Genomic DNA, 26,050 nt, shown 5'->3' with positions numbered 1-26,050 from the left:
AGTACACCTAAATATGAATATTACGACTGAATGATCAATGAAAGGGCACACTACGATCCCTCGGTACCCATGAGTATAATCAGGCCCAAGGGCGAAAGGAACTCGAATAGCCGTCCGAAGTCACGCGGTTCACATTTGTCGAATAACTTGATCAATCGCATACGAAATATTCGCTCTACTATGAATATTTAGGACCTAATTGAGTGACTGGATAGAATAGTACAGTTTAAATACATTTGGCAGATTTTTGAAAATACAGAAAGTAGGTTTGCATATTAGTTCCGACAAAATATTATTTATTTCATAATATTTTGCAATTTAATCTACTTCCTGGTTTCCGAGTGAGCTATAATTTTAGCTTTCTTACTGTCTATTTTCATTGCAGTGAACCGTGATTTTTGATGGGAATTATGGATTTCATAAAATATATAAACTTGCAAAAATTTGAAGTCAAGTAACCTGGCAGAAGTGATAGAGCCTAAGACTAACTAAATGGAACACATTTCGTAATATTAGGTATATATGAAGATTTCCTCCCATTGTTTTACATTTCAACTGTTCACAATACATTTTAAATACTACAACAATAATAAAATACATCAGTATTTACTCACTAACTCCGAGTATTATCATATTAGTGGGCGTTTCTGTGACTAATGAGTCCTATCTGTTTGCCATACCCTTTGTGACGTCATCACTTGGTAAAGTTACAAATACGTTACTCATTACTGCACCTTAATGTATTTCTTTTAAAAGACAAATCATGCAATAAGAACTACTCGTTGCGGTAGGTTTTACAAACAAACAACTTTTTGTGGATAAAAGCTGAAAAATGCAAAAACAAGAATTTCAAACAAGCTCTTTTCACTGGATTAACCTTCCAGACAGTGTCTTATTGGGTTGTCATAGTTAAAAGTAACATTTTGTTAAACTGGACTCTTAATATTTATTTTTATTTTGATCTTTTGAACTAGCTGTTCCCTAACTACGATTTTGAGAATCATCAAAGGCATTTAAGTTTGGATTTTTTGCTGTACTCATAAGAAATTATTCTGGGATCATTACAGATTGTAATTTCATTCCATATTTTTATGAAACGTCAACAGCTGGAGCTCATACTTAATGTAACATCGTTTTGATTTTTGGTAACCATACGGTCAAGGTGACACCAACATTATTTAAAGTTGGTATCCCACGACGAATCAAAAACATCGTCCTCATTCATTTCTTTGAATAACAAAGGGACATTTTGCACGTGTTTTTAGAAACAGGGAGAGAACTGGTTTCATTTCTACAAAGACGTATGTGGCTGCTAATTTAGAACGTTTTATTCTGTAAAATATTTAGAAGAGACAATAAAAATAAATAGTTTTGCATCAGATAAAATACAGACGTGAGCAAAAATCGTCTATTGACTGTCGAAGACAACATACCTATACTAATATTATAAAGCTGAAGAGTTTGTTTGAACGCGCTAATCTCGGGAACTACAGGTCCGATTTGAAAAAATCTTTCAGTGTTAGATAACCCATTTATCGAGGAAGGCTATAGGCTATATATCATCACGCTACGACCAATATGAGCAGAGTACCAGTGAAGAATGTTACAAAGACGGGGGAAATTATGATTCTCTTATGTGACGCAAGCGAAGTTGCGCGGATCAGCTAGTCTTTAATAAAGCTGTAAACGTCATACCATTAACAACTACGGCTTGCTTGCTGTTGACGGCAATCCGTATATTGCAAACCGCAAACTGCAAACCGTAAACTGCAAACAGCACACGGCATGTCTTTAAGTAACTTAATTTCCACTCTATATACATATTTATTTCTAGCTTTATATAAAAATATGTTTCGCTGCTAGCCAGATTTATAGTACGAGTTAAATCGATCATGTTTAATGATTTGCAATATGTTTAAGCATGACTGGTTGTAATTTATCAAAACTTTGTTTATATTTATAGTGACAAGTACACGTTATTGTGATAAACATACATAGTATGTACTATATCTAATCTAATCGAATGTTTCTAAGCTAATTCACAGTTCCAAGATTAGTCTGAAGATGATCAGAATACGCAAGTGAAGAATCAGTTTGGATGTTTGTTACTCAATCACGGCAAAACTGCTGAACGGGTTTTGAGGAAATTAAGTACACAGATAGTTAATAATCTAAACTTACATGAAGATCTTTCACTCGTACACATAGTAACTATTCAATTGCAAATATGTATGAAGTAGAAAGCTAATCATGTTATTTGAAACTATGTAATGTTAAATTTTATAAGCTGCTGGAAATTCCTAGAAAACTCATGATGGGAAATTAGATATTGCACAAGTGGGAAACTGTGTCATTTTGCGGTTGAAAATATGAACCTAACGTAACGTTAATTTAAGTAAACATGTATTAAAACGTTATTATATTCCGACACTATAAGATATCTGAAATTATCATGCATCAATGTGTACTAAAAAGACTATTACCTTCTGGAAGACACGAATGCTCAGCAGTTGGACAGCTATTAGGTAAAAATACGTCAGCAGAGTAAATGCTTTTAGTTTGTTTGTAATTTTCAGTGAAGTCAGATTTAGATTGATAGCCGTTATAAATGATCGTAACTTCACCATGGTTTATCTCTGAACTTCCGTCAATTAAATCAAGATGTCTTTACTGTTTGGATTGCGGTCAATGACCTTTTGATGTAGAAATAAGCATAAAATGTACCAAGCGCAAGGTCTTGGCCGCTTCTTTCCTAAAAAAAGAGCGTATAAATTTATTGTAATTCCTGAAACTTAGCTAGAAGTAGCTGTACAGAAACTGAGTCAATAATATAATTTAATGAAGGGTTCACTTAATAACTTTTTACTTCTTTGGAAAAATTGCGTAGGTTGTGGCAACAAAGACGTAATATTACAATACACGTAATCTTACAGACACTGGCTGTCAAGAATATATGAAAATAAGTTTTTGTCCATTGTCGATTTCTATCTAGCGTCTAAAACTTTCAAAACTTGCGTCTACACAACTCTTTTAAAAAAGTACAGAAGCTGCAGAAACCCTGTTTTTTTATTTTATGATGTCCCAAGTCCGGTACGTTCAGTGCCTGTCGACAACAAAACTGAGAACACATTCATCTCAGCTGATCATTTAAACAACAAACCACTTCACAAGGCTCATATAAACGTCTTTATTTCCACTATTTTTCCTCAAACATGAATACACGTGTCTCGTAGGCGGACACACCTTAAAATCGACGCTGTTCGCGACTTCTACTGTAGTGCTAAACATATTAAGTTGGATAAGTATATAAAAAGGCTTTGGAGCTCCTTGAAATAATTATATTGCGTTACGAGATCGAAGCGAATAAATTAGTTATACACTTGTTTTGTTTTAAACGATAATTATAGCGATAATAGAAGCGAATAAATTAGTTAGACACTAAAGTAATGAATACGTCAGCTCTATTTAATTCAGTAAATTCTTAACTTGGTAATTAGTCGAAACATCTCTGAAAGTCTAAAAAACTGCCCGTTATCATTGGCTGAAATAAGAAAGCGAAAATAAATATACTCAAAAAACTGAAACTCTGAAAAAAGGCTTTTGAGATTCATATAATTAAACAAAATCTACTAATAAATTCGTTCAATGTTGTATTCATGAAATATTAGGTTTAACCTACGATAAAAGTTAATGAAACATTTTAAAAAATACCTAGAACGAAAGACCGCACAAAAGAAAAATGTGAACGTGATCGCTGACCACAAAAAATTACAAATTTTTACCATGATTAACTCAGTTTACTAATAACATTCCCTACAAATATTATAAATGCGAGATTGTGTTTATAGTAATACCATTTATTCCGTATTCACGCAAAATAGCTAAACCGATTAAGATAACATTTGGAAAGCTGATAAAGGAAAAGTCTTTTTACAAAAAATGCTTGAGAAATCTGAGAAAATGCTAAAATTTATACTTAAAAAAGCCATCATTCGGACATTGAAAAATGTATAAATACAGAACAAAACATAAGAACAAAAGTTCAATATATTTCATTGAATCAAATAAAGGCAAAACTTAATTAACTATTTAGTAAAACTAAACTAAATTTACTTTAAACCAAGTTCAAAACCCACAGTTGTTTTAACACTAACTTACTCGGAATCGAACCGGTACTATATTGCGTCATAAGGGGTGCGCACGCGCTGCCTGCGTGCACACTGGCTCACGACATGACCGAGTGTTACATGTTACTAACTATACGAGTACTATAGGTACTTATGTTGTGAAGGAAAAATAGCGAGCTGGGATTTTTGTACGGGAGGTGTTTAGAATATAGTGATGGTGTAGGCTAGATCTATGGGTATTTTTAGCTGAATAATGTCGTATTTTAAAGGGGTTTTTATATGCTAGTTCTCGTTTCTAATATATTATTTTGATTAACTTAATTTAACTGTTAAATTGAATAGGTATGTAAAATAAACAAAAACTGTTTTTTATTAATAATTCGACATAAACGATTAACATAAACAATTTTGCTTTATTGTCTAGTAACCAAAGAATTTTGAGATGAATTACTTACAAACTGTCTTATAATTACATTTTGCCTGTACTTCTAATTTGAAAAAGATGAGTAATAAAATCTAGAATCTCAATACCCTTTTCGAATAGTTGGTAGAGTTAGTTAAGATAACATTTGGGTAACTGTGACATCCAAAATTATAATTAATTGATTTTAATTAAGTATTTAATTAATAACCTGGGTCAACTAACTGCTGATGAAGAAAACGTGACTAAATACGCATTCACCTATATTTTAGAGTATAATATTACACGAACTTGCAAGTTTCACCCAAACAAATGCACATTAAACAATGTCAACGATAAATAATTATATTCCCACGTGACATTTGTTTATTTTGTAATAAAATATTCGTCAGCTAGAACTCAGGTTTCTTAAAGTAAGCTAAAATATTAATAATTAATAAATAATTATTAATAAATTTTGAAGTAACGAAGCGAATTTGCCTGCGTTAGGTTTCCTAGAAGGTGCAAATTTATATTAAATCAGCCAATATGTACACAAAACTATTCTTTTTTTATAGGTTGACGTTAAAATTGCCAGACGGTATATAAAACGTGTACCACAAAACAGTATACTACCAAAATTTGTTGACAACTATTTGTTTCTTCAGCTCTCTTCAGCTGCGTAGAATATCACCCTTTTCGGGAGCGAATTTCCAGAAATCCTCTATTAGTGCTCCTCTACAATTTCTAAGGAATCTTCGTACCAAATTTTAACTGTCTATGCTCAGTAGATTCGCCTGTGTTGTCTATCAGCCACTCAATAACGGAAGAGTTTTAAATGCATACTGACGATTGACTGTAATCAAAGTAACCATACACAATTGATCCCTAACCATATAATTATAAGCCTGTATCGTCCCAATGCTGGGCAAAGGCTGCCCCATATAAAGGTTGCCTCGGTTTCGAACCTGCGACCACTTGCGTAGGAGGTAGGTACCAACTTATACCACTCGGCTATCACCGCTCTCTCTCTCTCTTACTAACCATATACAAGAAAAGCATTGCTGGGTTTTAGGATCCCTCTTAACATACTATATTCATATTGATATACTCATATACTATAGCTATAAAAAAGCTTTATTTAAAGACATAGCAACAACAAATTGTTTTTACAAGCAGCTAAAGGTTAATATTCGTCAATAGTTCTAAGAATAGATGATTTCCTTCACAATATTCACAATACATTGAATAAAACCTCTGTGGGATTACGGCAGCACTCGCGTGGGTTCTTGTTGCTAACACGAAATATAATAGACTAGCTGACTCGCGCAACTTCGTTTGCGGCACATAAGAGAGAATGGGTCAATTTTTTCCCGTTTTTGTAACATTTTTTACTGGTATTCTGCTCCTATTGGTCCTAGCGTGATGTCATATAACCTATAGCCTTCCTCGATAAATGGACTATCTAACACTGAAAGAATTATTCAAATCGAACCAGTAGTTCCTGAGATTAGCGCGTTCAAACGAACAAACAAACAATCAAACAAACAAACAAACTCTTCAGCTTTATAATATTAGTATAGATATTTACTGACTTCAGAAAAGCGGAGGTGCTATGTTCGAGTACTCCGCCGTATATAATGATTTTCATAATATAATTTTATGATGTATTCTAAATTGTCAATGATCGGACTCTGTGGCGCGGTTGGTAGTGTATCCCACTGTTGATCTCGATGTCAGCTCAATGAAGCTGAAGCACAATTCTCTATTACTATCGACTACCGACAACTGACCTGTCATCGAGAAATTTTGTACGAAAATCTGATCAGCGCCTCTGACGGGCGTCGCAGAAACTTTTTTGGCAGTACATTCTAAATGTCAAAATTTCGATAGCTAGCCGGTTGTCGGTAGCCGATAGTGGTAGAGAATCGAGGTACTGGTAGAGTCCGGTGAATGGTAATAAGCTCGCCCCCTATTACATGGGACTAAAATGTTTTATGGCGATAAGTGGAAGTATTTTATAAACTCTGCCTACACCTTTGGGTATACCAAGTGTCATATTAAGTACGATTCCATTATTGATTCAATCTAATTTGGTGAACAAAAAATGTAATCGTTCGATCATTCATGTTTTATTTAGTTAAAAAAGGCTAAGTCCTCAGAAGTCCGAATGCTTACAGTCATTGTTTTATCTAGGTACCTACTTACAATAAAACAATCTAGACTGAAAAAGTTACTTTAGCTACTGAATAGAAGAGGTATTCCTACAAAGTCACAACAGCAAAGTCGGCAAAGTCTTTCAGGAATACTTTGAAGAAGTGTTCAAAACATCAGAAATGTTCCACTATTATGATCGAATAAACTTTGTACGGCCGGTGTGTATACAGTAGTAGAAGATGGATGAAAATAACCACGCTCTTAATATAGCGGTGTGGGCAGCGGACTTTGTACCGCTTTCGTGATATTTCAGTTACAAAACATTTACTGATCGTGTTTATTTATATTAAACTATGATTTTGATACGGCCCCGCCCGAATTTTGTGGTTGAAAAAGTCTATGTCATTCTTTAGGATATAAACTGTCACCCTGCAAATTTTTTATCGCAATTAGTATAGTCGTTATTGCGTAAATATGGAGTATACGTACACATACACTGATACATTTTCGTATTTACAAAATAAAAGAACTAGACTAGACGCGTGATTCTGCCTCTACATTTTTACTCTTATCACAACTCTCCTTGCAGAATTTTGATACTGGGTATACTATTACTTTACTGTAATGTTCATGGACCTCTAACGAAAAAGTCATGGTATTTCAAGCAGTTTGTCTATCTTTGAAAATTGAACACATTCATAATATTACCCATAGAAGTTGACTTATTTAACATTAATTCCTGACTACTTCTACTTACTCTATCAATCAGAAGTCTTCAAGCAGCTTGCAAAACTCTGACTTATATTCTTATAGTGTTCAAACCGCTTGAACGATACCCGTTGATCTTCCTACATGATTAAATGTATAGCGTCACGCAAGGTTACATACTGTATTCAAGTACAGTCGGCGACAAAAGTCCCTGAACAAACCGTTGCGCAGTGGTTAAGGTCACCACTCCGCTACCATTGCGTCGGGAGGTCGTGGGTTCGATTCCCACACGGAACAATTATTTGTGCGATCCACAAATCAGGTCTGGTTGTGCTTTGTGTCCGTTATTTGTATGTTTGTAAAAGTCCCCGCGACAGAAGAGCTATGCTTAGTGCGGGTGTGGTCTTAAAAAAAAAAGAGTTTGGATACCTTTTATTCTGAAGCATTATCCATACTTCAAAATCAAAGGTATCCAAACTCTTTTTATATAAGTTATTGAGTGACTTTTGTAGTTGACAGTACATAGTTAGTAAAGGTCAGGTATCTAGTCATTACTTAATTACTACATTATGTGATTATTTCCGTGAACTATTATGATGCTGACTATAACTATGATAAGTCACTCTTTTATTAGGTAAGGAGGGGAATTGATGATTACCCTTTTCTTTGAATTTGCTTCACGAAGCATGGTAAATCTTTATACTTCTGTAAGTGTGTATGACACTGAATTTCTCTTAAACGACTGGACCGATTTTGATGATTTTTTTTGTGTGTGTTCAAGGGGATCTGTGAATGGTTTAGATTCACAATTTTGTCTGCTGGACAACTTGTTAAAACAACTATAAAATGCTTCTCTAAATATCTTTGATTTTGACATTATTAAGTTTAAAAATATAATGATGCACGATTATTGTGTAACATGAAAAAAAAACTTTGCAATTTTTTTATTTTTTTGCGAAACAACGAATATTGCTTGACGTTTTGGCGCACAAGATAATACGTTTGGTAAACGCCATAAATAAAAAGGTAATATTTTCAGAAAGTAAAATATCTTGTTAAGTTAACATCATGAAACACAACTACCAATTTTCAAGTAAAAAAATGGGCTAAGCGCAGGCTATGAAAACACAAAAAGACATCAAAAACCATTAAGCATTGAGTGAAGGATATATATGTTACTGTAAAAGCCCGGACTGTGGTCAATCCTAACATTTTCCGGTAAAACCTAAGATTTACCAACTCTCAATGGTAAAAGTCCGAATAACTCTTTTATTTCGAACTTTTACCCCTATTCACTTGGTAAATCTTAGGATATACCTCAAGGGCAGGTAAATGTAGCTAATATAAAATAATTTAATAGTTATAAAGAAGGAGTTTTCGGCAAACCGACATGGGTAGGTTAGGTTAGAAGGCTTCGTGGTTATTTTTTTTTAAACCACCCAGAAGGAGGAGCCCCGCGAAGCGGGGCTCCGGCGACATCTTCAAACTCTCATTATAACTATGTTACGGCATATAATTATATCCCTAGCAATATCATTATATTACGGCTCAAACACATTATACCTAATATGACTTTATCAACTTTTACCGTGTCATTATGTAAATCCTAAGATTTGCCAATTAAATGGTGGTAAAAGTTCGAAATAAAAGAACGTTCGGACTTTTACCATTGAGAGTTGGTAAATCTTAGGTTTTACCGGAAAATCTTAGGATTTACCACAGTTCGGGCTTTTACAGTAACATATATATTTATAAAGTAACCCAATAATTGTAAAGTAAAGTCACGCGCTATTAGTAGGAAGGTACATTCATTTATTTACCACCAAAAAATTTCCGCAACGAACGAAACGAAAATTTTCCAAACTAATATTTTTCTTAAAACGTCATATATTTTATTTATTTATTAGAACTGTGCGTGAACACGGATTAGATATCAAGACATGCCGTTTATTGATCCCAAGTGTGCTCGGCAACAAACGACTTCAAGCGAGGGGCCTCACACCGCGGTTTCGAATGTCGGTAAATATTCCGCTTTGACGTCTTTGAGGCCACGCTCTTTACTTTTACCTGATACTTGAAGTACTATAAAATTGTGGTGTGTTATTTTTAGTGCAGTTTTTTGTATGTTTGTTAGTGTTTTATGCTAAAATTACTATGGGTTTTACTATTTGGCACACAAATGGTTTATGACCTCGAAATAAGTAGTAAAAAATTTAAAATTTCGTTTTTAGTAATGCTTTTATTTTGATTTCTTAAGTTGCTGGGGAATATTCTTTATGTTATTACATACATTATTTACATAAAGAAGTAAAAAAGGTACAATTAACCTGCTATTTATTCAGCTACTGAGCTCCCACTTAGCTGATTTAGCTAGAAGGACTTTTATTTTATTTTTTACTCTAAAAATAATGAATACATCGTTTACTATTCACAGCTTTTCATATTAGAGTCAGCTTTATATGCATTCATTTCAATAATTATCTACATAAACAAACAGTACATAAATAATCTACTACAATATTATGCACTATTGTACGGTAAAGTTAATAATATTCTATAGTAACAAATAATTGCAACACATATAGGAACTACAACATCGCTTTGTTTACATTGTCGCTTTACAAATGTATTCTGTTACTAAGAATCAGTATATAAACATATTATTATTGTCTAACTGTATTAACTTAGTAGAGAGGCCAGGCATGCGCGGTTTAACTAGATTACAATTAATAAAATTATTTTGTGTAGTTCTGTCATCTGTATAAACCGCAGGTCACTTATGTTCTAAAATATACATTTTGTTGGCCTCCGCCAGATGCGACCCTTGCATACAAGGCTCTCTATTAAGCTGCCATGATAATATGTTTCTCTACTAACTCTTCTTCTATAAACACTTCTTTCATGCTTTTCACAGAGAAAGTGATAAATTTCAGAGAGATCTTAAATGTCAAATTATTTTTATAATGGTGAAGAAATCCGGAAACATCCTTGTTCATCAAACATCTACTGGGAGTTGTTTCAAGATCTATATAAACTTGTTAACTCTAGCCCTAGACTCGTTATAATATTGGAGGGAAACCACTGCCTAGCCGTGGGATAATATAGTTATCCATTTATAGTTCTAGAAAGTCCTTCAAACAATAATTTCTACTTACCCAATACCGATTAAATTCGTTCCTACAATAATAATAAAAAATATCACTTTCAAATTTCACACAAAAACATATTACGCGATTTTTTTAAAGTAAAATAAGGGACCCTCTTGTTGTCAACCGACAAAAGTTTAAAATAGCACCCTCCACTCAAAATAAATCACCGTACAGTCTATTTTGAGCAGTCACCAAGCACACAGCTCATTGATCAGGACTTCAAAATAGCCCATCGTTCTTACTTATTAAATTTTAAAACATTTCTATATAAGGCTGAGTACTTAGGGCTATTAATACCTCCCCTAGATTATCCCTTAAATGAGAGCCTGGATCAAAATAACCTGATGACGTCAGGTTGTTGCAGGCAACTAAAAATGTTTTTTAAGTACACTATAGCATACTGAATAAAGCACTTTATTTGAACTTTGAATAAGTTACATAATATGTAAATATGTATATTTGCAGGTAGTTATTTTATGAAAAATACATTGAAGAAAAAATTCAAGAAAAATGGCACTTAACTTAAAGATTGCAAGGTTCGATTTATTGACTAATTGCATTTTTTTTTGCATAATCCTTTTTCCAAGGAACAACTTAAATATTTAGCAATGGAATATCCCAAACTATAAAATAAAGTTAAAATGCATACAATGCACTTGAATCAATAAAATAGATAAAAAAAGCCTTTTGTCACCATGACAAAGATAATATAAAAAGAAAAGCAATGAAAAAACGAAATTACCGCGAGTTGCATACACAAGACTGCAATTTATATTGTTTTTTCAAAAGACATCTCAATTTTCAGCTAATATATTATTTTTGAGGAGCTTAGTTAACAACAGCCTCGCGGATCGATCTCTGAGGTTAAGCCACGCTTGCCGAGGTTGTTCTGTGGATGGGTGACCATCTTGTACATAGCGAGTTCCTTCGTGTTTCGGAAGGCACGTTACATTTTGGGTCCCGGTTGTCATTTTCGAAGATCTTTAACAGTCGTTAACAATAGTCAGAAGCTTGAAAGTCTGACAACCAGTCTTACCGAAGGGTATCGTGTTATATGGCAGTCGCTCCATTTTTTTTCTTTCTTCTTCTCTCCATGTAAAACACTGGTATCCAGCTGCATCCGGTGAGACTGGAAGCCGACTCCAACATGGTTTGAAACAAAGGCAAGCTAATATATGTTATTTTTTTTATTAACTAAAATAAATAATCCGTATTTATAATGAAAGTAGAAGTTAATTAGATATCAATTTTCAGGTCTGTATCCGTGTACTTACCTTATTATCGTGTCACCATGATGTAAATTTTTCTTCTTTAAATATTGTGCAATATGTTGCATCATACTCTACTTTGTACATAGCTAATTTAATTTATATATTGCTAATAAACTCCTGAATAACTAGATTAAATTAGATCTTTAACTTATGTAAATATTTGTTTTTGGAAGGATGTTTGTTGAAGTTAGTTAATTAAATTGTTTTTTTATGTGTTATAATAAATAATAGAATAAGTAGATATATAAATATTAAATCTTAGTCTTAAACACGAAAATGTTTTTTGCAACTGCATTAATAAATATAATATTATTTATTTTTCTTTGAATTCAAAACATAAATGCAATTAAATTATAGATATCCAAATTATATGTTTCTTACATTTTAGTAAGAAACTTTAGACTGAACTAAAACGAACAGTAGTTTATTTGTATCATAATTGAATTTTAATAATTACCTCAGTAGTGTAATACTTTTGAAGCCCTTTTTGGTAAAAAAAAATACCAGAATTAGACTTCGTTCATTTCGATTTAGTACCACATCTTTACTTTGTATGCAAACCTTTGAGTAAGTAAAACTTAGCATTCCTCACTGTCCCATCAACAACAACAACAAGAAGCACTTTGAAAACTCTGTAAAAAAAATTAAAGAGCAAAGAACAATTAATATAACAAAATAATGATTGCACCACAATATTGCATTAATGCGTGAACCGTCACCCGAGCGATGCGTGATAGATGCGTGGCGCGTCGTCGTGTTCAACGTGGCACTGCCATGATACCACACAGCAAGAATTTGGCGCGACTAGTAACGCCTTGATAATGTTTCTCTTATCCATACTAATATTATTGCGAAAGTTACTATGCCTATCTTTGTTTGAGACTTGTAAAGGTGTCTTTTCTTTCTTTTATGAGGAATGTTTGAGTTTGTTTTGTACAGTGAACTCGCATCGTGTGAGCTGACACTTCTTGTTTTGATTCTAGTTGTACCTATTTTTAGTCAATTAGTTTGTATGTTTACGAACGAAGATATTATATTTTCCATTAAATTAGTCTTGAAAATGTGAAAGATGCCAATATTTATCACTTATCCATTGCTTTCGTTTTCTTTTTAAACAAAAGAGAGGGATTTTTAGTTGTCTATATTTATAGGGACCTAATATTTTATAGGCTTTTTTAACATCGTGTCGTTGGCGTAATTAAATTTTTAGTCCTGGCTGAGTAGAGCTACGAGTCTGGCATTCGACACCTTACGGAGTGGCGTGTTGCGGCAGGTCGAAGAAAGAAACCACAGATTCTAAATGTAGAGACAAGTGTTCTATTATTTACTCTGCACCATAGTAATGCCTATTTTCTACGTTTTGGTCTCAATGCACTTGTGTACGTATGTAATGCCTATTTTCAAAAATGATGAAAATATACAGTCAATAAATTCGATAGCAGCAAAAATAGATATATTTTTACGTTACACGTGTTAATTGTATTGCCTATTATAAAAATTTTATAGCAGTCGCTCCCAAGAAGGATGTAGATATAACCAGTTAACGGAAGCATAGTATAATGTTATTGTTTTTATTGACAAACAGCCGATACACGATGACAGAAGTAATTACAAACTTACAATGATTTTCACAAAACATTACTTCTTATATTGAAGAGAGTTTTAGCTAAAATAGCCTGTATTCTACATTATTATCAGTCATTGTTTTTCCGATAATTTTTCACGGTTTACGAGCGTGGTACTGATATTGTGATAATATTTCGATAACTGTGTGAATTTGCTGACTGCCACTGATAGTGTAATTTGACACGAGTTTGTAGACCATTTAAATACAATCATAATAATGATTTGTATTTTTTATAAACAAATCATTGTTTAATCCTGTAGAAGCCCGAATATACTTCTTTATTGCATCACATTCGTTATACCTAAATGTAAAACACACCTTTCGGCGGTTATAATTTTAGTTTAACACTAGTACCCGCGACTCCGCCTAAAAAGATTTCTTGGTGCAAAAAATGTCTTATAGGTTAAGCCAGGTTATAAGCTGTCTAAATACCAAATTGCATAAAATTCGTTTAGCATTTTTGCGTGATAGTGTTACAAAGATCCAAAGTAGAAGTATTCTCGAGACTGGACTTTGATCCACCATTTGTACAAAAAATTTGAGTCCATAGTCCAAGACAACAGCAGCGATGATCTACACTCGCTACTATTAAAAATTGCTTAGAAAAATAATAATTGTTGTGGAATACGCTTGGTGCGCTGATTTCAATAAATTAACTAAGAACTATAAAATTCTTAATCTCTAATTTTCTACGCCGAAATAATTGATTAAACACAATATTTTTACCACCAAAATAAACAGAATTATATAAATGACGTCATTTTCTTCCTTGATTTAAATTAGAATGATGACGTCAGAGAACGATAGGCAAGTTGTTTTGGCTTGAGGTATTTATACTATTTATTTTAAAAGATTGTGATTGAAGATTGTAAAATATTAAGAAAATTCTAAGAAAATACGTTACCAAGGCCGATGGGCTTTTGTCTAAGAATGAAAGCAATCGTTTTAATTGAAGAGAATCAAAAATATTGCTTTTTAAATACATTTTTTATTTCCATCAAAATGTTGATTATGATATTATGTGAAATGTGAGGATCCTAAATATCGATACATGACGCCTGTGTGGTGTGAGCTATCTGAAAAACATCCACATTTCCCCTTTTACAAGCTAGTCAACATTTACTGGGCACATAACTAAGCGCTAGACTACTAATGAAAATTTAAAGAGGCGTTGGGAAACCCTAATAACACTTTGCTCGATCTGGAAATCAAACTTGGGATCTCGTCAGCATTACACAGAGCTAGAAGAAGGTATCAAATTAAACTGATAAAAAATCTAGATTTTTAATGCTACGATTACTCGAATTAGACTATTACACAGACCAACTTTAAAAGTTAAAAACATGTGCATCGTTTTAGTTTAGTACCACGTGTATATATATTAGCTTAGCCTTTGTTCCAAACTATGTTGGAGTCGGCTTCCAGTCTCACCGGATGCAGCTGGATACCAGTGTTTTACATAGAGCGACTGCCTATCTGACCTCCACACCACAACCCAGTTACTTGGGTAATAACACGACACCCTACGGTAAGACTGGTTGTCAGACTTTCAAGCTTCTGACTACTGTTAACGACTGTCAAAGATCTTCAAAAATGACAGCCGGGACCCACAATTTAACGTGCCTTCCGAAACACGGAGGAACCCGATATGTATAAGATGGTCACCCATCCACGGAACAACCTCGGCAAGCGTAGCTTAACCTCAGAGATCGATCTGTGCGGCTGTTGTAAACTAAGCCACGAGCTCCTCTCTTTAGTATCACGTGTGTAAAAACATTTTAAATACACCAAGGAAAGCTATTTAATAGTGAATGATGTGAGTCAAGCCTTAATCGAAACAGTTTCGTGTTTAGTTTTGCACAGATGAATGCATATCCAATTTCCTGGTAAGAGTGACTCATAATGCATTGTGCATTGAGTAAGGCCTAGTAACTGTTTGATTACAATTTACACTGCTTAGGTAGTCTCATGAAACGTGATAATCTATACTATAATATTATCTATACTAATATTATAAAGCTGAAGAGTTTGTTTGTTTGTTTGTTTGAACGCGCTAATCTCAGGAACTACTGGTCCGACTGGTGCGCGGATCAGCTAGTTTGTAATAAGTTCGTAAAGTGCTCGGCAAACTCAAGGGCTAACCCCTCCTTCATTACAGGAGAGACTGTTGCCCAGTAGTGGGACATAAACGGGTTAAATTGAACATTGTTAACAGCTAAACGTGAATGTATTTCACACACCTCTGCCTAGCCCTTCAGATATAACAGGAGTGATATTATGTATGTAAATATTATTGGACAACTCACACACGGTCATTTGATTCCAAACTAAACAGAACTTGTACTATGGTAACCAAATAACGTAATTTACAAAATTCGACGTGGTTTTTTATTTGCTATAAACATTTTTAATTATTGTTTTGCTTTTTCATAGCTTTCTATTCTGATTGAACAAGCCAGAAGGTAGAATCATCAATAGGATTTTTCCCATCATTTTCAAAACACACTTAATATTCATTTAGGATAACGGTTTTCAAAAAAATCCAGTTAATACCTTATTTATCACGTCATACATATAGCATTTCATACATCCTTCCTTATATTCTTACATCAACTGTGAATTTCGTAGAAATGCAAAAGTTATGCATATTTTAGAAGATATTTTCCTCTTAAACTGATATTGTAAGAGTGTAACTGTGCGTAAAAAACATAACATGTGTTGAAATAGTAGCGTATTGTATTTGCAAACATACAAATTACGGTTACAGACATGAGACAACTAGCAAAAACCGCAGTAAACCGAATCCCAAAACTCTATCTAGATGGGGAAGCGAGCGCTACAATTAATTATTGTACGAATTTTAACAATTTTAATTTAAAAATAGTTAAAGTTCCTAGCCTGCACCTGGTCAGTGTGATGGGCTCAAGGCCTAACCCTTCCCTCGTTTGAGAAGAGACCTTAGCTTAACAGTGGGACGTAGTCGTCGGATAAAAAAAAATACACTATCTCGTACAAAGTTAACTATTAAGTAATTTGTCACTGTTTCCAATCTGCATCTGGTTTGCAAAGCTAAGCTCGGTAGCAAAAAGGGCTTAAAACTATACTATTTTAAACCTGCGCATATTTCCAAAAGAATAAAGTAAATTAAAGTAATATTCCTTCCCCGATACACTAATAATACGTGTACACATCAACATATCAAGCAGTCACCTGCTTCTAGAACATAAAAATGATGAACACGCAAATTTTGACGTCATTCGCTTCAAAATTTACCTCTGCAGCTTCGAATGATGCAACGGCAGCCCGCGTTTGGTATCGTGACGTCATAAGTCATGATTGTCATGCCGCTAGCACATGGTGAGTGGCGTCAAAATGACAATGATGATGCCAGAATGTGGCACACTTTTGGCAGTTCGACTTCGGAAGTGACGATCTTCTTTCGAGTAGTAAATGCGTGCAGTTAACTTTGTTGTAAGAATTAAACGTAAATTGAAGACAAATTGTTTTGGATAGATTTATGATTGTCTAAATAAAGTCTGTGTTTCAAGTGTTTCGAAAAACTTAGTTGTTAGAAAGAACTTTATTTTTTTCAGTTTTACAGCAATTTGCAAATTTTAAATAAATTAGTAGTAATATATTTACTTATTTTTTCTATTCTTAGATACGTTCTTGAAACTATTCAATCTCTCCTCAAATAAGCCATAATGGACTTCAAATTGAGGGCGTGAGAAGCGTGTGAACTTTAACATTTAAGTGCGTGACTTCAACAGTTAAGTTACTTTGGGTCTGTAACCTGACCGGAAGGGAGATCTTTGTATTTTTTCTTATTTTCTGGCTTCAGATGAGTTGACTGATATGTCTATTATACTCCACTTGTCATGTTGATAAAATCAATATCCTTTGACCGACGTCCATTGTTATTCATGTGGACTCGTATCATCAAACAACTTACTTAGTTGTTCAGATAAATTGTGATAATGTTTTTGTAAAATATGAGCCTTATGTCATTCCGTGTTTGTGTCATCATGTGGATCAGTTAAGTAAGCACGAGTTTCCGCCCGATAACCACATTTATTTAGTACTTATATTCATTACTATTTACATTCTCTGTTTGACTAGCAACAGGAGATCCAGTTCGTCTTCTCGGTCTAATTTTACAGGTTTTCCCACAACACCTACATAGTTTATTATCTGATGAATCTTTGCCAAATTTTCCAATGTTTTGTTACTCTACGAATTAATTTGTATTGCCCAAACCTTATTCTCAGAATTTATTTGTTTTGCTCTCAAATAATATGGTGCAATAATTTCGCGATCGTTCTCGATGTTTCAAAGACTACAAAGTTCTGTCACAATTTGTACTCTATCAGTCGCAGTGTATTACGATTGTATGTACTGAAAACCAGTAATCTTTTGTTGTTTTGTCATTCTCTACCTGGTTTTATTAATATTATGACTACTTATCTTTTAATGACGGCCGTGTGAAAAACACCGATTATATTGTTTTGTTTATCTTTGGCTGTGAGTCGTATGCTAATTAGTCTGAGTTTTCTATTTGGATGTGTATTTGGTATGATATCGGTGGTGTGATAAGCGTTGCCGTGTGGTGTCGTTATCAGGCGGCGTGGTGGAGGCGCGCGGCCGCCAGTCGGCGGGCGTCCACGCCCCGACATGTGTCCGACGTCGCACACACTCGGTTGACTCGGTTTGTTTTCGAGTCGGCGGTCACGCGACCGCCGAGTGTCGAGTGCTACAACACGGACGGAGCTACGCTTAGCGTTTTAACCCAGTTCAGTGAGCGTGCGTTCAGTGTATAGTGCGTGATGCAATCAGTGTTTACGTGCAAAACCAAACAACATACTTGTATAAAACATTCATTTTAATCTTTTGGAAGCTTAACGTCGCTAACAATAACATATTCTTACATCTAGATGTCACTTAAGTAGACATACGGGACAGTCTTAGAGATGAGTAAAACTAAAACTAGGTAACGATCATGAGATCTGGATCACAGTGTTTGTGGTGGCGGCGCGTTAGAGCGCCGGGGCCACCGTGGCCTGCACCGGCACCGGCAGCGCGAGCGGCGGCGACGGCAGCAGCTTGAGCACGGGCGCGGGGGGCGCGCGCTCCTTGGCGTGTCTCTTCACGTGCTTGGCGAGGTGGTCGGAGCGCATGAACCTGCGGTTGCACACGCGACATCCGAACTTCTTCTCGCCGGTGTGTGTACGTTTGTGCCGCGACAGCTCGTCGGAGCGGGAGAACCGTCGCTCGCAGCCGGGCCACGCGCACCTGAAGGGTTTCTCGCCGGTGTGTGTTCTTTCGTGCGCTTTCAGGTGGGATGATTTAAAGTAATTTTTTCCACAGCCAGGGTGCGGGCACTCGTATAGTCGCCGGCGGGCCGCGGGTGCGGGGGCCACTACCCATAGGGCCGTGGTGGGAAGTAACGTGCCGGGGACGATCACTGCGGGGGCTGGTCGCGGCGCCAGGGGAGGCAGGTGACGCGGTGCGCTCGCGGGGGCTGAAGGGTACAGCACCTGCGGCACTCGCTGCTCCTCCCGGGACTCGTGGTGCTTGGGCGGTGGGCACTCGGGGTGTGGCGAGGGCACGCGCGCGTCCTCCATTTTAGTAGGTGGCGGACTCGGTGGTTCCACTGTGATCGGTGGCACTATTTGAGCTTGAGTCGCAATGTATTTGGCTTGTGAGTAGCTGTGGCCGCGGTTCATTTTGAATTTGAGCGTTTTTAGGATGTTCATGTCCTGGGGCGGCGGCGGCGGCAGCGGTTCCGGGCTGCAGGTGCCGTCCTTGTGCGCGCGCATGATGACGGAGGGCCTGCAGCACGGCTCCGGCGGGGGCGTGGTGAGCAGCAGGCGCGCCAGCTCGCACCGGGAGCGCTTGCTGAAGTCCTCCTCGCCCTCCGAGTCGGAGGGTTGTGGAGTGACCAGGCCGGTGGGCGGCGGCGACTCCCGGGCGCGCTTCATTGCAGCCTTCTTCAAAGGTAACTCGACCTGCGAGACAAAGACAGATGCACGTAAGTGAACGGTCGCTAGCTGTGAGCACGCGCGCGCTGCGTGATCGCGCCGTGCGCGCTCTTACCGTACTTTCGATTGCACAAACGGCACTGAGAATTTTTTTTGGCAGAATATTTTGTTTTGGGAAATTGCATATATTTTTTTAATTTTTAAAAAACTTTTTAGACTCCAAATGCAAAAGACACTCACTTTGTTTTCCATCAACGGTGGCGTTGACGGCGGTGAGAGGGGTCCGCAAACTTCGAGCATCGTCGACATTCTGATCAGTTTAATAACATTCAACGGAATAAAACTTTCTTTTTTAATTCACAAAACTTGTGTTGTCGTCGCGCGGTTCCGCTGTGAGGAGCCGTGTGGTCCTGTGAGCGAGCAACAGACGAATAAACCGCGGAGCGCTCGCTCGCTGTACGAGGCATGCGAGGGTGAGGCGCGAGGGGGGCGCGGGGGGGCCGGCCGCCCAATGGCAGCGGGTGTCGCGGCGGGCTCGGCCAATGAGGCGCGGGTGATCACGCAGCGAGCGCGTGGCGGCGCGTGCTGTTCACGTGCACCGGGTGTGAGGGCTCGCGAGGTCGCCGCGTGACGTCAGCGGCGCGCCCCCGCATGACGTCGCCAGCGCCCCTCGCGCCGCACAAGGTCGCGTCGCTCGCCCCCGCCGCCCCCCGCGCGGCGCGCACACACACATCAATGACACCAGTTTGCATCTAGCTCTATTTTGACAGTTGCGGGTCGATGACCAGCGGCCGCCTTGTATTCGCAAGTGTCGTGGAGTTCGTCACAGTTGCAGTGTTGTAACGACATGGCGGCCGACATCGGTGATCGGTGTCAGGTATTCAGGTATGTCAGCGTACCACTAACACTGCACTGTGGAGTGATAAACTTATCGTAGTAATGAATATTCACATAGCTGCTGTTATTGTGGCGTGGATTAGATAACGTAGTAGGTACCTATACCTACCTCTCATGTAGGCTTGAACCATGCGTCAGTAAGTAACTGGTTGTATTTTAATACCTTTGCTTGGATCACGTACACACGACATAGACCCTGAATGAGATTTTCCTGCTTGATTCATACCCAATTTTACTAAACAATATATGCCTGAAAATGTCAACATTACTCACATTTATATTGCAGAACGTAGCTGAATAAGGGAATACCACTCCATATGTAAGTATTTTCCAGTCAAGTTATTCTTGCATATTGTAAACACCTTCGAGAACGGTGAATCGAATTCTAAGCGAAGTTATCGCCTTAGAAGATCGATTGGTTCAACTGAATTATTAACAAATTCTGTATCGGTGAACCTAGGTCAGTGTTTTAAATTTCACTTCGATATTTTGCAATGTACTATGGATACCCAAGTACTTCTATACTAATAATATTATAAAAGAAGTAAATGCGAAAGTCTGTCTGTCTGTTTCCTTTTGATTCTGATGAATATAGTCAAAGACTAGAGGGTTATAATATAGGCTAATATTTTGAGGTCCACTTGAACGAATTCACAGGCATAGCTTTTTTTTTATTATTCTATAACTAAATGATTCCTTTATGTATGTTTGTATAAATTTCCTTTTATGGTAATATACTCAGCTTTATAATAAATTTATTATTTATTAGGTATTAATGACACGACTTTCGCAAAGAATAAGTTTTCTTGGGAATTCACAAAGAAACTTAATTATAACCACTCCCGTAACTTTGTGAATCATTTTAACGTTCCTCTCGTGGAAATCGAACCTGAGACCGTCGTGACACAGCAGCTTAGTGTATTTATTTTATATCACGCTTAGTACCCAAAGGGAAAGGCAGAGAGAACGTAACAATATAATATTTTAACCGTATAAAGTACAATTGTAAAATAAAACGCGATAATTTTATCTATATATTTAATATATACAAAAAGGAAGTGTATGTAAGTATAGACTTATAAAGAATATCGCAAAAACTAGTTTTTTATATCAGGTCAAAAAACTAGGATATAATATATTTTTTATTTGATTAATAATTAGCGACAAAAGTCACATCTTCCGGTTTTCAATGAAAGGTCAAATTCCACTCCGACAATGTTATTTAATATAACCCGAATAAATTGTGAAGGCAGATTTTGTTTGGCTAGTGTAATGTTTCTGTGGTATTATATTTAGTAAGGTTATAGCTATGTTTATTAATTCGTTTGTGTATATAAAATGCGGAGTTTTCGTAACTATGACAAAACGGTATTTCAATATTTCGTAGAAGTTTATTGTATTTCCCCTAATTTTTGAAAATACGTGTTTCCCGCTTAATAAAAAGTTTATTATTATTAGTCCATGTCAGCCCACTGTTGGGCAAAGACCTTCAAGCATTAAAACATATATAAAAATACAGGGTAACTGGGTAGAAGCTGGTATAATCTGGTACATACATAAATAAGGTCATATTTTGACACATGACATTGTCAAATAATAAAGTAAAACTGCGACTGTATATATTCGCTTAGCCTTTTGTTCCAAACTATGTTGGAGTCGGCTTCCAGTCTCACCGGATGCAGCTGGATACCAGTGTTTTACATGGAGCGACTGCCTATCTGACCTCCACAACCCAGTTACTTGGGTATTAACACGATACCCTTCGGTAAGACTGGTTGTCAGACTTTCAAGCTTCTGACTACTGTTAACGACTGTCAACGATCTTCGAAAATGACAGCCGGGACCCACAATTTAACGTGCCTTCCGAAACACGGAGGAACTCGATATGTATAAGATGGTCACCCATCCGCGGAACAACCTCGGCAAGCGTAGCTTAACCTCAGAGATCGATCCGTGCGGCTGTTGTACTGCCGACTGTAATTTTCAAAAAAGTTTTGAAACCATTTTGAAAGGCTTGTCTGAATTCTGTAATGTTATTCACTTTTTGGGGGCGTGTGAACTAAATAAAACAATATTAAATCAAGTCTAGACGTTCTATAAATGATTATTTTCAAAGTTTAAAAACTAGCTTCTGCCTGTGACACTGCCCGCTAGAAGAGATTTCAAGTTGTAAACAGTATGGTTTGTGTTAAACCAAGTTGTAAACACTCAGTATGCCAAATTTTATTTAAGTCCGTTCAGCAGTTTTTGAGTCAGAGAGCAACAAACATGCATACAAAATATTGCATTTATAACATTAGTGAGATCCATTACAGAATACATTTTTAGTCTACCTAGAGTAAAAAACTCTTCGAACTAAACAGTTTTTCAATCAAATAGGTAATATCTAAAAATAATCAATTTCCATAAAAACGTTACTCACGATGCTAATTCTATGACTGTGTTGTGTGTTAACGGTTACATTGTGTATGTGTGTGTGTGTCTGACGCATCGCGGCGTGTCGTCGTGAAAGTGATGCGCACGCGCCGAGCGAGTGATCGGGGAGGGAATAAGTTATAAGAGGTAGCGAGGTCATATGGAAATTTTATGGGCGTGGCACGTTGACTGAGCTGTGTGTTGTTGAGTAGTTTCTAGTAGTTCTTAATGATTATGTCCCTCGAGGGGTGTGGTGGATTTAAATATAGTTCGTCTGAAGGTTACGGCTGCGATTTCTTCATGTGGGTAAGTCTATCGCTTAAGGTTTATCTATAACAACTTGAAAATAATACAATTTAATTTTTATGTTAAAACTAAGTTTAATAAGATGTTTTGGATTATGAAAACGACTTTGTTTTATTTCAAACATACCCGTATCTACTAGAAATATAAATCCGGTTTTAAACGTGTCATAACGCGAATATTTTTTATTCCGTGTAACCACGTGCAATTTTACTCATAACTAACTATTTAAATCACACAAATATTATGTTCTGTTTAAATTAACCCACACAACATCTATCATAACACAATAAGCATTATTACACATAACGACCTTCTAATTACTTCACCAAGTCATCAAAACAACTTAAAACCCAGATAACGAGTTGTCATAATCGTCACAATTTCGTCATCACTTCCCCGCTATCATTTGATAACTTGGACCACACAACTGACGTGTACATGTAAATAAACAAGTTATACATGTGTGCGTGTCTGTGTATGTGTGTGTGATGTTTGGGGAAACCACTTGCTAGTGACGCGGTTGATAATACGATGCTTTAAAGTAGCAGGTTCAATTTCCGATTAGTCAATTGTTTATGACGTCAGCGTGCATCCGGGATCGAGTTAGTAGTTTTGGATAATTTTACAGAAATGGTTTTTTCTGATTAGGACAGGTGTGTGTGTGTGCAGCATTGACTCATATTTTTTTTTTAGTTTTACATCCTCATTATAAGTCTACAATCTGCACTCGGCCAGCGTGGTGGACTCAAGGCCTAACCTCTCACTATGGGAGGAGACCCTTGCCCAGCAATGGGACAGTAATATGTTATATTAATCTTTTAATATGCCCTTTATATCAAGTTATTTGTTTAGTACGACACATAGATCGCTCCTTGATTACAAAAGGGCCACAACTCAAAAAAAAATGAAAATCGTTTTATTGCAAAAGTGACACCTGAACCGCCTATATTTTATAGTAAAAAAAAACCCCCATCATTTTTGCTTATATTATGGCTGCACTGACTTACTGTCCTTTTTGCATTAGCTCACTTTGACAGGTAATGTCAGTGCAAAACAGGCACTTTATGAGTTACGCCCGAAAATTTTACGCAAACGCGCGTCGGTTGCGTGAAAAAGTGCCACAATCCAAAATATGTCTGTGTTGGATGCAAAATATCAGATAAGTGTGATTATATTTTACAATGCAAAACTGCCATATTTTGGAAAACGTCCTTTTTGCATTCAAACATTAGTATTTGTTATTTTTTTATTTCGTAATACAAAATTGCCATATTTGAAATACGTCCTTTTTGCAATCCAATATTAGTTAAGTTTAGTTATATTTTATAATATAACAGTAGCATATTTTGAAATACGTCCCTTTTGCATTAAATTATTGTGGAATAAATAATCATTTTTAGCGTGCTAGAATGGGAAGGCCAGAAATATGACCGTTTGGCATGATAATAATTTTAGTTTTTGTTTCAATTTTAAAAATAAAATAATACATTTTGATGCAGGCAAAGGCAAAAGGCACCCTTTCCCTTCAAATTCCTCTTTCAGGGGCAAGATCCGACCAGTACTTTTCAAATGCGTCTAGGTCATCCCGCCATCTCCATTTAAGTCTCCCGCGTCTACTATGACCATCCTCTGGCATCCAGTTGGTAGATATGCAGGCCCACCTTTCCGAATGCATGTGGATAATGTGGCCGGCTCAGTTCCATTTCAGCTTGGCGGTCTTCTCCCCTACATCGGCTGTGCGAGTTTGGGAGCGCAGTATAGAATTTCGGACGTGATCTGTTCTTTTGACGCATAATATACTACGCTCCATCGCTCTCTGGCTCTTTCTGGTTTTCCGTAAAGGACCATGTTTGGGTAGCGTAGGTAAGGACGGGTAGTAGGTATAAACATGTCGACGAGCTTTCGCTTCAGTGACAGTGGAAGGTTACCCTTCATTAGATCTTTCCTGGACCAGGATCTCTTTCAGGCACTTGTGACACGTTTGTCCAACTCTTTGTCCCGTCGGTTGTTAAAAGAGGTTATCTGGCCCTAGCAAGCATACTCGTCGTCATAGTCTATGACGTGCCCGTCTACCTCGACCCTACGTTTTGTGTTGTTGGTCATAACCTGGGTTTTTGTACGGTTCTTACATAGTCCAATCTGAAGGCTTGCCGTGCTTAGATCTTTGAGCATTGATTCGAGTTCCGATGCCGAAAAAGAGAAGAGGACTATGTCGTCTACAAAACAAAGGTTTTTTAACTGTTTACCACTTACAACGATGCTTTTGATTGCCATAACACCGCCAGGCTCCTGAAAATTTCTCCGAGGGTGCTGGTAAATAATTTGGGAGATAGCGGGTCTCCCTGTTTCACGCTTCTTTGGATTTCGAATGATATTGTTGTCTATTGCTTTGATGAGTTTGATGTATGAAGGTTCGATTCTACATAGTATCTTTAAGTTGGACTTGGATAGGGTGATGATTCTATGGCGGAATGAGTAATGCTGTCAAAAGCTTTGGAATAATCCACGAATGCTAAATATAAAGGCTTATAAAACTCACAAACCTTTTCTATTATCTTATTTCTTTAATACTCCTGCTGCACTCAGTCTACTCGTCACGTTACCCATTGATTGATGATGATGATTGATGTTTAATTTTACTAAATAATGAAAGTTACGCACAAAGTTGATCTCAATAATTTTACTTACTTAATAAAAAGTTAAGATTTTTTAATTTAGATTGTTTAATACAATGTTTTCCTGGTCCATTCAGTTATGGTTTTACTTAGTAATCATTATTAAACTTTTTGATACGGTTTTTTTTACCAAAAAAGTACAATTAACCATTTTTATTTGTAAAACTGTGTTTAATTTTTGACATATTTTTCATAATATTGGTTCAAATTTTGAATGCAAAAGGGACTTATATGCTTTTTTCTCTTAATAGGTAACATCTATTACAAAGTTTATTTGGTAGATAGATAGAGCTAAAAAATACGCATCTAATGATATATTAACATCTTATATTTAATAAAT

The 26,050-nt window shown here is 36.4% G+C and overlaps 1 protein-coding gene and 1 long non-coding RNA gene across 2 annotated transcripts in view; both read right to left on the bottom strand.

The window, feature by feature from the left end:
* Nucleotides 1–26,050, bottom strand: part of LOC142987093 (uncharacterized) — an 86,302-nt gene that overhangs the window by 54,143 nt on the left and 6,109 nt on the right. The window lies entirely within an intron of this gene.
* On the bottom strand, nucleotides 18,301–19,860 carry cbt (Kruppel like transcription factor cabut). Its single transcript, XM_076135792.1, has 2 exons — nucleotides 19,658–19,860; nucleotides 18,301–19,444 (listed from the first exon to the last, which is right to left on the bottom strand). The coding sequence occupies exons 1-2, from the start codon at nucleotides 19,724–19,726 to the stop codon at nucleotides 18,473–18,475; spliced, it is 1,041 nt and encodes a 346-aa protein (XP_075991907.1). The 5' UTR covers nucleotides 19,727–19,860; the 3' UTR covers nucleotides 18,301–18,472.

This window comes from Anticarsia gemmatalis, chromosome 3 (assembly GCF_050436995.1).
Source record: "Anticarsia gemmatalis isolate Benzon Research Colony breed Stoneville strain chromosome 3, ilAntGemm2 primary, whole genome shotgun sequence".
In the NCBI taxonomy this organism is placed as follows: domain Eukaryota; kingdom Metazoa; phylum Arthropoda; class Insecta; order Lepidoptera; family Erebidae; genus Anticarsia; species Anticarsia gemmatalis.
The sequence above is the reverse complement of the archived record's forward strand: the minus strand, read 5'-3'. Positions and strand labels throughout refer to the sequence as shown.